Here is a 12314-nt window from a genome sequence, read left to right as displayed (position 1 = left end):
CCCTCCTCCCCCCCGCTGCCAACCAGCCAAGAGAGCCAAGTACCCCTCAGCCTCTTGCTCACCTACGAGCGAGTGAAGGCCATCCCTTCATGTTTGTGTGTGTGTGTGTGTGGGTCAGCCGAGACCGTCAGACGAACGCCCAGGACGCGGCCAAGGTCAACACGAGCGCCGAGACCCCCGTGGCACGAGCGCCGAGTCTCTTGGCGCCCGCCACGCCGCCGCCGCTGCTGCTGACCGCGTTGCACGAGGTCGGCGAGAGCCCCCCGTCGGGGTCAGGCCAGGTCCCCCGCGGACAGCCGGCGCGGTCGAGCATGGTCCTCTCGACCTCGTCCGCCAGCGAGCCGTCCATCTCGAGCCCGCAGGCTGTCGAAGAGGAAGAGGACGGCGACCCGGAAGAAGAGGCCGCTACGGGGCAGAGGGCGCCCGATTCGTGGCGGGAGCCAGTGATTTCGAAGCGGCCGACGGGCGACGGGCACGTGGTCTCGTCGGCGACGATGGCCGGGAGCTGCCCCGCGCCGGCGGCGGAGGGGTCGGTCGTGGTGAAGAGGACGTGGCCGTCGTGGGAGAGATCCTGCGGCCGCGAGTCCGCGCCCTCGGCCGTGGCGTTGACGGGGCAGCTGCCGAACATGGTGGCCGTGTACTTGAGCCGGAACTGGCGCTGGGGCGCGCCGACGAGGTCCCTCCGCGAGGCGTCGATGACGGCGACGACGGCCTCGGTCGTCCGGTTGAGCTTGTCCGTCTGCCAGACGCCCGACGTGAAGAGCTGCCCGGTGTCCGGGTCGTTGATGTCGGTGTAGCCCGTCAGGTCCCACCTGACCCAGAAGGAGAAGTGCTCGTCGTCCGAGGGCCAGAGCTGCGAGGCGTTGCGGACGGCGAAGACGATGGGGAAGGGCCAGACGGGGCGGTAGACGGTGTCGTTGCGCGGGAAGACGAGGTCGACCCCGACGACGGCGGCGGAGGAGGAGGAGGAGGAGGAGGAGGAGGAAAGGGAGGGCAGGGCGAGGGAGAGGCCCGCGAGGCGCAGGAGCGTCAGCAGGAAGCAGACCGGGCGACTCATCTCGGGACGTATTCGCATGGTGTTGTTTCGGGACGAAATACGAAAAAGGAGTGAGTTGGTCCAAAGGGAAGAAGAGAAAACGACAGACAGACCGGTGGGAGGCGAGAGAAGGGCAGAACTAAGAAGAGCTGAAGGGAGGTAAGATGAGGTAAAAGAGTTCGGACGGGCTGAAGGAGGGACCCCCCGGTCAACGGCCGCGTGAGAACATGCGATGCAGTCAGCACACACACACACACACACACACACACACACCCCTCCCCGTGCGGACAGAGAGATCTGTCAGGTACAAGTAAACCTACAAGGGAGTCTGGGGTGTGTACAGTACACCGGATGAAAATAAGGCTTCACGGAGACGGGCAAACGGGACGATGTTCAGATGGTTGGGAGATTTGATATCAGAAAAGCGTCATCAATATATTCCTATGGGTATGTAGGAGCCCCTTGTCAGGGACTACCTCTGGGTACCAGCCCAAGAGCCATCACCAGCCTAAGAAACTATGGGCATCCGCAACTGGCCTCCGTGCAGCATGCGCCACTCTGGCAGCAGCCGACGCAGTGTTGGACCGATCCGCATACGCCAATGTCCTTGTGCTGTCGCTTGGTGATGGGGCCGAAGGGCATGGTGCCGGCACGATCGGCGGGCGGGACCGCAACTGCCGAGGCGAGAAGGGCGGAAAAGAAGAAGAGACTGCTAAGGAGCATGATTGAAGTGATGATGATGAAGAAGAAGAAGAAGAAGAAGAAGAAAAAGAAGAAGAAGAAAAAGAATGCTGGGTTGACAAGCTATTCCACCGGGTCAGTAAAATGTACAGTCGGCTGTCAAGTGTTGGATGTAATTCGTCATTCGTGCAGGAGGAAGAAAGGGGGAGAACCAACCTAGCTGGAGCAGCAAGAAAAGAACAGTGGGATTCAGGCAAATAGACTTCTTAATGAAAGACTTTGGCGATGAAAGCTAGAGGATGTGAAGACGAATTTTCTGTTGTAGGGCATGTCCCGTCCCGTATATATATACTATGATGGGTGACAACTTGTCACCCGGCGAGTCATATTCGGTGAACCGCCCGCGGAATTACTTGCAGAGTTTACCCAAAAGAGGAAAATAATTCTCGGAATGGAGTCTCACATCTGAAAAAAGATCAACAACAGTGCATGGGCGACGCGGCGCTGGGGGTTTTTGTTACAGAGCCTGTCACAAGCGGACGTTTAGATTGAAGTTCGGCTGCCCCCCCTCCCCCCCCTTCGACCTCGAAGAAGTGGTATAAAGACCGGTGCTGTCATGACCTGTCCGTTTGAGCTTTACAGGTTACACATTACTCAACTCTCTGCAGGATGTTACGGTGTAGAGTCGACTGTAACCTTTGGGTTAGTAGACAGGGTTTCTCTATGAAGATATCGGCCGATCGCCCCGCGCGGTACAAGGGGGACTACATACTGCAGGCTTCTTCCCGGGCAGTAGCCCATGTGTGAGGGCCTTTTGGCCAAGGAACTCCCGCTGTCTTAAACGGAGGGGGTTGTTGATTGAAATGGGGAGGGGGCACTGAGTCGTGGGACGATACCACCTGGACAAGTATCGAGTTTCCGCATCATGGTAAAAGAGGCATGTCTGTAAAGTGTCCGGTTTATCGGTCTCACTTTGTGAAACAAGCGGAGTGATGAAACAAGTTGGTCCCCATGCGACACTGACTCTTGAAAGTCTCAAAAAGGGAACTCAACTCCAAAACCAAACCGTTTCCCCTTCGGACTCCATTCAGATGTCGCCGTTCAGCCTCGAAAACCCGCCTGAACTCCCCCGGGTCTTTGGTCATGATGTCAACTGAGTGAGTCAGGTACCATTTTCTCCAATGGGGTGGGTTCATCCTATGTGCTCTTGACACCCTTAACGGGACCCGTTCCTTTGGGCTTCAACCAACCCTCAATGCCTTCAACAAATCCTTCGATCCTTTTCTCTCCTGCTGCAATAAGATCCTTCCAATCTCGCTACCGCCAAGATGCGCAGAAGGACGGCTAGCGCTGACCGACTTTGCTGCAAGCAGCAAGGCGCATCTTCCTTCCCCCCCCCCCCCCCCCCCCCTCCCTTTCTCTGGCAGCATCATGCCATGTGCGAGGCGGAGGGAGATTGTAATTACGGGTCGATCAACCCGTGGGGATCGTAGGATCGGAGAACATTCACACGCAAGAGGGAAATTGCTTTCCTTTAACTAAGTTTCTTAGTGCCGCGCGCGCGCCTCCGCGGGGCCCGGAAGAAGACAGACATTTCCCTCCCACCCAGTTGTAATCACGAAAAGCCCATATCTTATGATTCTTATTACACACACGCCCACACCCACTAAACACTCCGGCACCGAGATGCGCCATTGATGATGGTCGGTCCCTTCAAACCCACTGATGGGAACAGTCAGCCAGCCAACCTCAAGAGCCGACGCCCCATACAAAAGACAGAGCGCTGCCCACCACGTGGGTCCCGTCGGACCACACGAGCCTCCCGGACGACGTCGCGTTCCGGCTGGGCGGCGCACACATCGTCACCGTGACCGCGTAGCCCTGCTTCTCCCCCGCGGCGGCGAAGGAGAGCGTCGCGGGCTCCACCGAGACCTTGACCAGGCCCGGGTCGCGGAGCGAGACCTCGGCCGCGTACGTGCCGGGCCCGCCGACGTTGGTGACGGTGCGCCTCAGCGTGGCCGTGTACGTCCCGTCGGCGCCCGGCGCGCCGCCGCCGCCGCCGCCGCCGCCGTACAGCACGGAGAAGGACGGGTAGTTGAGGTCGTACGCGCTGTAACCCCCGTCCGTCGCGCACGTGCGGTTGCCCCGCGTGATGCCGCCGATGAAGGCCGACGTGGCGTTGACGGCGCAGAGGAAGGCAAAGTAGTCGTCCGGGTGGATGTCGTACACGAGGCCCGGGTCCAGGGCGGCCACCGGGTCGACGTGGCCGTTGCCGTAGCTCAGGGGCGTCGCGGGCTGCAGGTTGGCCGCGTCCAGCAGCGGCGACTGGGTCCCCTTGGTCGTTGTGTACGCCGTCGTCATGAGCGCCGACCGGACGGCGGCGGGGCTCCACTCGGGCCGCCGGGCCATGACGAAGAGGGCGATGCCGCTCAGGTGCGGGCAGGCCATGGACGTGCCGGAGATGATGTTGAAAGCCACCCGGCGAGTGTCGTTGACGACGCCCGTGGGGCCGACACCGCCGGTCCACGCCGCGAGGATGGAGACGCCCGGGCCGGTGATGTCCGGCTTCAGCAACTGCGGCACCGGTTTGTTCGGCCCGCGAGAGCTGAAGCCGGCCATGAGCGGGGCCGGCACGCCGAGGCGGGTCCCCTCGAATCTCAGCACCGCCGTCCCGTTGCCGGACCTAGCGTACGCCTCCATCTCGGCGCCGTCGGCCGCGCTGAGGTGCAGGGCCGGGAGCACGTGGGAGTCGGCGACCAGCTCGTTGCCGTTGGCCGGCGGGTTGACGAGCACCATGCCGCGCCCGCCGGCGGCCTTGACGACGCCGCCCTTGGCGACGCGGGAGTTGTTCCCGCCCCGCGCGCAGACGACGATCTTCCCGGCGACTTTAGCCGGGTCGAGGCTGCCGTCCAAGCACAGCGACGCCGTGGTGGCGTTGCCCTTGCCGGCCTGGCTGCCGAGGACCAGAGCGATCGCCTCGCCGTCGGCCAGGGGCGCCACGTCCGGGACGGAGCCGTTGACGTAGAGGGAGGCGCCGGTGTATGTCCTGTCGTTGCCGAGGGTGACGTAGGCGGGGAAGTCGCGGTCGAGGGTGCTCGCGCCGACGCTGAGGATCCAAGGGGCGAGCGCGGTGACCGTCCCGAGCCCGGGTCCCCTTTTTGGAGAGAAGGGAATGACGGTGGTCAGTGACGAAGTTGTGGTTTTTTCCTTACGTTCAGACTCACAAGAAAGCAGGGAGAAAGAAGGGAAAGAAAGGAAAAAAAAGAAAAACACTCACTGATTCCCGGCGGACACGGAGACGAAGATGTCCTTCCGGGCCGCGGCGTAGGACCCGACGACGATGCCCCCCAGCTCGTTGAAGGCGGGCTCGCTGGGGCCGAGCGACAGCGACATGATGTCGACGCCGTCCTCGATGGCCGAGTCCATGGCCGCGATGATGTCCGAGTCCATGCACCCCTGGGCCCAGCAGACCTTGTACGCGGCGATCCGGGCCCCCGGCGCCATCCCGCGCGCCGTGCCGGCCGCCAGCCCGAAAAGACTCACCCCCGGGACCGCGGCGCCGGCCGCCGTCGACGCCGTGTGCGTGCCGTGGCCGTTGTCGTCCAATGCCGACGGCGTCTCCCCGGCCGCCGTCCAGTTCCAGACCCCCGTGCCGTTGGTCACGTTGGCGACGTAGCCCTTGGAGAAGGCCCTCGCGCCCACGAGCTTCCGGTTGCAGCTGGTCGCCGGGAACCGCTCGCCCTCCTCGCACTCGCCCTTCCACCACACCGGCACCGGCGGCATCCCGTCGTCGCGGAAGCTCGGGTTCTCGGGCCAGATGCCCGTGTCCAGGACACCGACGACGAGGTCTGACTCTAGGCTGCTGCTGCTGCTGTTGTTGTTGTTGTTGTTGTTGTTGTTGTTGTTGCTCGTGCTGTTGAGGCCCTCGGTGCTGCCGCCGTATCCGCCGCCATATCCCTGCCCGAGAAGCGCCGCGTCCTCCAGCCCGAGGAAGGCCGACGACCTGCTGGTGTGTAGGTGGTTCATCCCGTCGCGCCGGACGGACAGCACGCCGGGCTGACCCCGCAGGGCGGTGGCCTGGTCGCCCGTGAGCGCGGCGGCGTAGCCGCTGAGGGCGTTGTCGTAGGTGTACAGCACGGCGGCGCGATCGACGGCGACGGAGTCGAGCGAGGCGTCGATCACGGACCGGCGCAGGGGGCGCGAGGCCTGCGGGTCGTCCTCGCGCATCTGGACGATATACGTCTCGAGGGCCCCGGCGCCCCGGATGACGGCGGCCCCGGAGAGGAGCAGGCCCAGGGCAGAGAATACCAGCGAGGTCTTGGCCATGGCTGTGGTGGCTTCTGTCGTGTTTGGGTTTGCGAGAGAAGATGTCTTGGAGGGGCGCATGGGCATATATCATATATAGACGGGTCATGGCCTGGTGATGGAAAATGGAAGCCAAGGAGACAATAACAACGACACAGCCCCTTCTGGCAGTCCGTTCCGCTGGATGGGATGGGCTGGGCCGGAGTAGGCCGCTAACTCACACGTCCGGATGCGTGTGAAAGGGAAGCAAAGAAGCGAGTAATGTAAAAGGCAGAGATAAAAGCAAAAAGCAAAAAGCAGGCATAATCAAGTATGTCTCTTTACAGTTTAAACCTTGCTTGCGAAGGTTCACTGTACGATGTAAGACTATCCCCCTCGATCGACTGTGGAAAGGCTACAATTCGGGGAAAGTAGCCAAGAGGGGCCTACAGGTAGGGGCTACTGTTACATCGTACATATGTTAGCCTAGACTTGGCCATATGTTTAGGGGGGGAAAGCTCATGGGAACTAGACGGCCCCGGACCGGGGTAGACATCATCGGGATGTGGTATGGCAAGGTTTCCTACCTCCTAGTACAGGTACATACTGATCATTCCAAGGGGGGAAGAATTAGGTTCGGCAGTGGAACAACGTCGGACAAGCAAAGAAAACAGTTCCTGTGATCCCGTCTCTTTTAAACCTTGTCGCCTAATCCAAAACCCCCAAATCCAAAACCAGCCCCCTCTCTCCCCTGATTCGGGTTGTCGCGTTATCGAAACTATCTGAGCGTTGTTGGTTCAACGGTATACTCAAGTCCTGGAGTCTCTCTAGGCCAGTCACACGGCCGAAGAAGGGCAAACCATACCCGGGACTCGGCTGTCAAGCTTTCCTCCTCCCCCCCCCCCCTTCTTTGCAAACCGAACGAACCCTCTTCGACCGGCAATCATCCCGCAACGTGTAGGTGGCACGGCGCGTCTCTGCCTCGGCTTGTGAGACCCCCCGTTTCCCCGAGCCCCCTTCGCCAGGTATGAGGAAGCCAGGACTACTGCTACCCAAGCGTCCTGGACCGAGGGCTTAGATCCATTCTTGTTTATCCACATCACATACGCGCACACACACACACACACACACACACACACGAGAGAAGTGACCTTGGAGAGAGACGACACGGGACTGGCACGCCAAGTTGGCCCTTCAGGGTCCCCGTGAGATGCTGCTGCTGTTCCAGTATCGGAGTATACACAGCCCGGTTGTGCTCGCCAAGGTAGTCCAAGTATCAGACGGAAGTCACTTGGCCGTTTGTATAAAAACAAGTCTATTCCGCAAAAACCTCGACTGGTTCTTACTGAACGGCTCCATGTCCGCCTCCGAAACCCCAACACTTGAGCAAAGACCCTGATAAAAACCACGAAATGTACACGCTCTTTTTACTGACTCTTCCTGATCTTGAAGGCTTCCCGCCCCGTTAAAGCCTCAAAAAGCTTGAATGACCGGGCTTGGACTTGGACTTGGACTTGGGGAGGGGGGCGGCGCTTCCTGGTTCATCCCCACCCTAGGGGCAGCATCACGGAGAGAGAACACGCCCGTTATCGGCGTTTTATGTCGTCGGTTGGGTGGGACACAGCGCCCATCGACCGCGCTACATTTCGAAACCTCGCCTGTCTCTCACTCAAGAAAGCTCTCACGTGAACTGGCAATCTGACTCCTGTTCTCGCTATCCAAAATGCTAACCCAACATTGCCCCTGCTCGACATGCGATATATAGAAGAAGAAGAAAAAAAAACCCCACCTCACGCAACTCCGGCCGGCTTAGCAACCTGAGCAGGTTGGGCCGGCACGGGACAGAATTTCTTCTTGATCGCCCCGATATCCCCGTTGGCGTCCAGCGTGCCCAGCATATTGGACAGCTCGCCCATTCGCTGTGCGACAGAGACGAACATACCACCTGCCGTCAGTCAGTCAGTCGTTCATTCTTGAGATTTTGTTTGGAAAAAACCCCCCAAACCACACAGTATCTAGAAAGGGAAATCCAGGAGGGTCAACCAACCTTCGGCGTGCCAGAGGTAGTGGCAGTGGAACGCCCAGACGCCCGGGTTGTCCGCGAGGATGCGGATGACGACGTGCGAGAAGCCCGGGATCGTGACGGTGTCGCGGCGTATCGGGTTGTCAAAGTTCCACGTCGTCTTGCCGGCCCCGAACAGGCCGTCGCCCCATCCGACGATCTGGAAGTTTTGACCTAGAAGCCCCCAACCCCCCAAAGTGTTAGTTAGTTGGTCCATGTCAAAGCCCAAGGGATGAAACAAAAAAGAATGTGACAAGTCTGCGTACCACTGTAAGTTGCGTTAGCTTTTTCAAGTATCATCAAGAACGGATAACGTTTTAGTCGTTGACTCACTGCAAGTGCCACGGGTGCACCATCATCGCGTCCGAGTTCACCACGATCTGCGCGGCCTTGGCGTCCTGCGAGACCAGGACGAACTGGTCCTTGCCAAAGTCCAGCTTCGGCTGCGGCGCGTCCAGGTTCTCGGGCGAGATGTCCTGCTGCAGGACCTTCCAGAGCGAGGCGTCGTCCCTGAGCGGCGTGTAAAGCGTCTGCCCATCCAAAGTCAGATCTTGCTATATCATGCAGCACATATTTTGTCAAAGCAAAGGGGGTTTGGAACAACCCCCCCCCCCCCTTTCCCCCAAAAACAATAGGGACTACTGACCTTGTTCACATGCGTACGGACAACGTCCCCCACGCGCTCTTGCCTGAAGGTGAAGTAGTGGTGGTTCCTCTCGCCGACGTCGTAGGCCGGCCTGCTCCGCGCCGGCTTCGGCAGGTTGAACGGCAGGTCCTCGCACCGGCTCCCCCACGGCTCCTTGCCGACCTGCGGGGTCGACTTGGCGTCGAGGCTCCAGGCCTTGCCGATCGGCGCGGCGCCGACGTCCGTCTCATCGTACGACAGGACGGCGGTGGCGCCGAAGGGCGTGCCGTGCATGCCGCCCATCATGCCGTCGTGGGTCTTGTGGGACATGTGGAAGCACCGGACGGCGGCGTCGGCGCGGATCAGGTAGTTCCCGGCCGTCTGGTTGGCGTGGACGAGCACCGAGTAGCGCTGGCCCGGGTTCATGTACACGCGCGTCGTCGCGATCGGGGCCACCTCGACGCCGTCGATCTCGACGATCTCGAGGGCGTGGCCGTCGACCGTCACGTAGATCGGGGTCGACGTGCCGTGGTTGATGAGGCGCAGGCGGGCCGTCGACCCGCTCTTGACGCGTGTGTTGAAGAGGGAGCCCCAGGTGCACTTGGGGTGGTCCCTGGCCGAGCGGTTGTGATCTCCCATGGCAGCACCCGAGTTGTGGTCTCCCATGTCGTGTCCGGGGGCGTGGTCTTTACCCTTGCCTTTGGCCATGACGCTCGAGCAGTTGAACGTGTTCATGCCGTTGATGATGATGTTGTCCGGGGGAGGTTCCCTTCCCGGTTTCTTGGGCGCCCAAGGCGGGTTGGCGCTCAAGTACTGGGTGAGAAGCTAGGATGCGTGTGTTAAGACATTGCTACACGTCACTTTGCGGTCTGAGATGTGTGTGTGTGTGTGTGTGTGTGTGTATGTGTGTGACTTACAGTGCTCCCGTACTCGTGGAAAAGGTCGCCAACCATGAGAATCTTGTCGTCGTCAACAGGCGGAACCTTTTCATCGGGGTCATGGATGATCTGGGCAGGAAGAGTTAGTATCGTCAGGTTTCAATACTCACACCCACACTCAATGTTTGTATGAGTGACTGAAAACACCAAAACGAGAAAAAGAAAAAATAACGAGAAGAAAAAACGAAAAAAAAAGAGAAAAAAAAAAAGAGTCTCACCAAAGGTCCAAAGAGCCCATCCGTGACCTGGACCGAGACGTGAGCGTGCCACCAAAAGGTGCCGCGCTGGTCGGTGAGGTTGAACTCGTAGGTGAAGGACTCGCCGGGGGGGATGGCGCACTGGGTGACGCCCGAGACGCCGTCCATCCAGACCGAGTTCCTCTGGTCGATGCCGTGCCAGTGGATGGTGGTGCTCTCCTCGGGCATGTGGTTGTGAACCGTGACGCGGACCGTGTCGCCCGTGTTGGCCTCGATGAGGGGGCCGGGGGACTGGCCGTTGACCTTGATCATGGACTTCTCGAACCCGTCGGGCGCATGCTGCTCGCGCGTGATGTTGAAGACATACTCCCGGAGTGAGGTCGCGTTGGAGATGCCGAAGCCGGTCTTCAAGTCGAACTGCTGTTGTGGCGTCAGCTTCACCGCCGGCGTCTGAGTGGGGACCAGAGGTGACGACGATGTGGTTGCCGGCGGCGTTACTGTCGTCGTCAGCTCCAATACCGGCTCAGACGTTGGTGGTGGTGGTGGTGGTGACGGCGGCGGCGGTGAAGGCGGAGGAGGAGGAGGGCTTTCTTGCTGTTGTTCGCCGGCATGGTTGTTATCTCCTCCATCATGGGCCGGCTCCGGCGGCGGCTGGGCCTTGGACTGCACGTTGAAGAACTGGGACAAGATGAAGGGGATGAGCATCATGATGGAGATGCAGGTGAGGACCATGATCCACCGGAAGGTCTTCTTGTGACCCGCGTGCCGCCGGTAGTTGTTGCTGCTGCTGCCGCCGTGCTTCTCCTCGCCGGGAGGCAGCAGCAGGCGGTCCTCGACGTCGGTCTCGGACGACGACGACCTGCCGCCGAGCATGGGGTCATACTCCTCGCGCGTCGTCCCGTCCCGCGGGACTAGGCCGGAGCTCATTGTGTTCTGCGGCGAGAGAGGGAGAGAGAAAGAGAGAGAGAGAAAGACAGAGGGGGGGCCGGAGGGCCGGAGGAGGCAATGAGTGAAAAAGAATGAGAGTCAAGAAATGAGAGATGTATACAAACCAGGACACGGCAGAGGCAGAATGAGAAAATATGAACAGGGACCAGCGGCAAAGGTGCACCGGGTCGCTAACGATTGAACCGGGCCATTCGAGCGTTTGTGAGTGAGGAGGAAACACGGGGGGTGGTGGGTGGGTGGGTGGGGAGGAGGAGGAGACGACGGAGGGAGGAACCACGTGGTAAAAGGGGGCAAAAGGCTGTCCTGTCCGCCCAGGGGAAAAATGTCACAGGTGCTGTTGAGAGCATGCATGTATCCCCTCTTTTTCCTTCTATCCGAGTAACGGGGGGAGGGGGCTTGGCAGGGGCAGTGCGTTCAGTGCATTGCAGCGCAATACATGGGACAGTGCACTGCAGTGTAGTGCAGTGATGCGGGCAACTGATAAGTGGACCGCGGCATTGATCCCGCGTGTAGCTATCAGCTCGATAGTTGCAAGTATCTGTTTGTTGAATCGGGGCGGCGACCTGGAAAAATCCCCACGTCGCGAGATTTGAAACTTGACTGTGAACTTTCCAGGCCTTCACCAAACTCGCCTGTCTCCTTAGGGGGGGAGGGGGGGAAAGGGGGTGCTCAGCCTGGAAATCATGTTAAACAAACACAATGACCTAGATAAAACCGCTTTGCCTCACCTTCTGTCGTGAAGCATATATGCTTGCTTCGTCAACCACGCTGGATGGCACGAGCCAAACCTGTGCTGTGCTCAGGTAGTCAAGGTGTAGTAGACAGAGATGTAAGCTTAAGTCAGACTGTAATTACCCTAAAGCCCGGGGTTTAAATCAGGGCTGGAACCACCTACCTCGATTTCAGCAAGACGTACAGGTACCCGATCAGACGTTCTACAAGAGCTAACTCGCCGCCCAATCAGTCGACCAACTGTAGGTGTGTGTCGTGATGGGTACATAGGTACCTTAAGGTACCTGTAAGCCGCACAGCAACTATGGGTCCACTTTTGCACCATACGAGGGGCTTAGGGGGTCGAGTCCCTGAGATCTGCGGAAACGGGGGGGATCTAGGGAGATCTGCGGCGGAGGCGGGAAATCTGACCACCAACGTCCGCTAAACGGGCCTTGCCAGGTGGGCGCCTACAGGTACCCTAGGTAGAAAATAAAAACCACTTCATCCCGTCTCAGGATCTCTCCCCCCCTCACCAATGCGTCAGCCTGTCTCACTCGCACCGTGTTCACCATAGGTACCATCGCATTACCGTGTAGATGAACGGGCCGTCCGACCCGACACGCAATCGAATGAGGCGGTGGAAATCGGGCGTCAGTTTGAGGCGAGTTGAACTCTCTTCCGAAGAACCACAACGCCGCGTTGACAGCCCACCAGAAAGGGCTCAAGGATCCAACAGCGGTGACTGTGACGAGAGCTGTGACAGAGCAGAGAGGGATGAGAACAACCCGCTTACATGCATACATCTAACACCCAATCCAGCCCGGGGGAT

General features: G+C 59.7%; 4 protein-coding genes across 4 annotated transcripts; all 4 read right to left on the bottom strand.

The window, feature by feature from the left end:
- Positions 1 to 127: 127 nt before the first annotated feature.
- Positions 128 to 1057, bottom strand: CDEST_03106 (uncharacterized protein; the record flags this gene model as incomplete). Its single annotated transcript, XM_062919265.1, has 1 exon — positions 128 to 1057. The coding sequence occupies one exon, from the start codon at positions 1055 to 1057 to the stop codon at positions 128 to 130; it is 930 nt and encodes a 309-aa protein (XP_062775316.1).
- Positions 1058 to 3466: 2409 nt separating this feature from the next.
- CDEST_03105 (Putative peptidase S8 propeptide/proteinase inhibitor I9) lies at positions 3467 to 6043 on the bottom strand (the record flags this gene model as incomplete). The annotated part of the gene is made up of 2 exons (XM_062919264.1): positions 3467 to 4871; positions 4995 to 6043. 2 exons carry the CDS (start codon positions 6041 to 6043, stop codon positions 3467 to 3469), a joined length of 2454 nt encoding a protein of 817 aa, XP_062775315.1.
- A 1665-nt stretch (positions 6044 to 7708) lies between these two features.
- Positions 7709 to 8329, bottom strand: CDEST_03104 (Putative multicopper oxidase, copper-binding, cupredoxin). Its single transcript, XM_062919263.1, has 2 exons — positions 8049 to 8329; positions 7709 to 7946 (listed from the first exon to the last, which is right to left on the bottom strand). The coding sequence occupies exons 1-2, from the start codon at positions 8278 to 8280 to the stop codon at positions 7792 to 7794; spliced, it is 387 nt and encodes a 128-aa protein (XP_062775314.1). The 5' UTR covers positions 8281 to 8329; the 3' UTR covers positions 7709 to 7791.
- A 1-nt stretch (position 8330) lies between these two features.
- CDEST_03103 (Putative multicopper oxidase, second cupredoxin domain-containing protein) lies at positions 8331 to 11006 on the bottom strand. Its single transcript, XM_062919262.1, has 4 exons — positions 9845 to 11006; positions 9606 to 9695; positions 8710 to 9513; positions 8331 to 8593 (listed from the first exon to the last, which is right to left on the bottom strand). Exons 1-4 carry the CDS (start codon positions 10748 to 10750, stop codon positions 8393 to 8395), a joined length of 2001 nt encoding a protein of 666 aa, XP_062775313.1. The 5' UTR covers positions 10751 to 11006; the 3' UTR covers positions 8331 to 8392.
- Between the last annotated feature and the right edge of the window lie 1308 nt (positions 11007 to 12314).

Source organism: Colletotrichum destructivum, chromosome 2, assembly GCF_034447905.1.
Source record: "Colletotrichum destructivum chromosome 2, complete sequence".
Taxonomy (NCBI): domain Eukaryota; kingdom Fungi; phylum Ascomycota; class Sordariomycetes; order Glomerellales; family Glomerellaceae; genus Colletotrichum; species Colletotrichum destructivum.
Note: the sequence above shows the minus strand (reverse complement) of the source record. Positions and strands in the feature narration are given on the sequence as shown.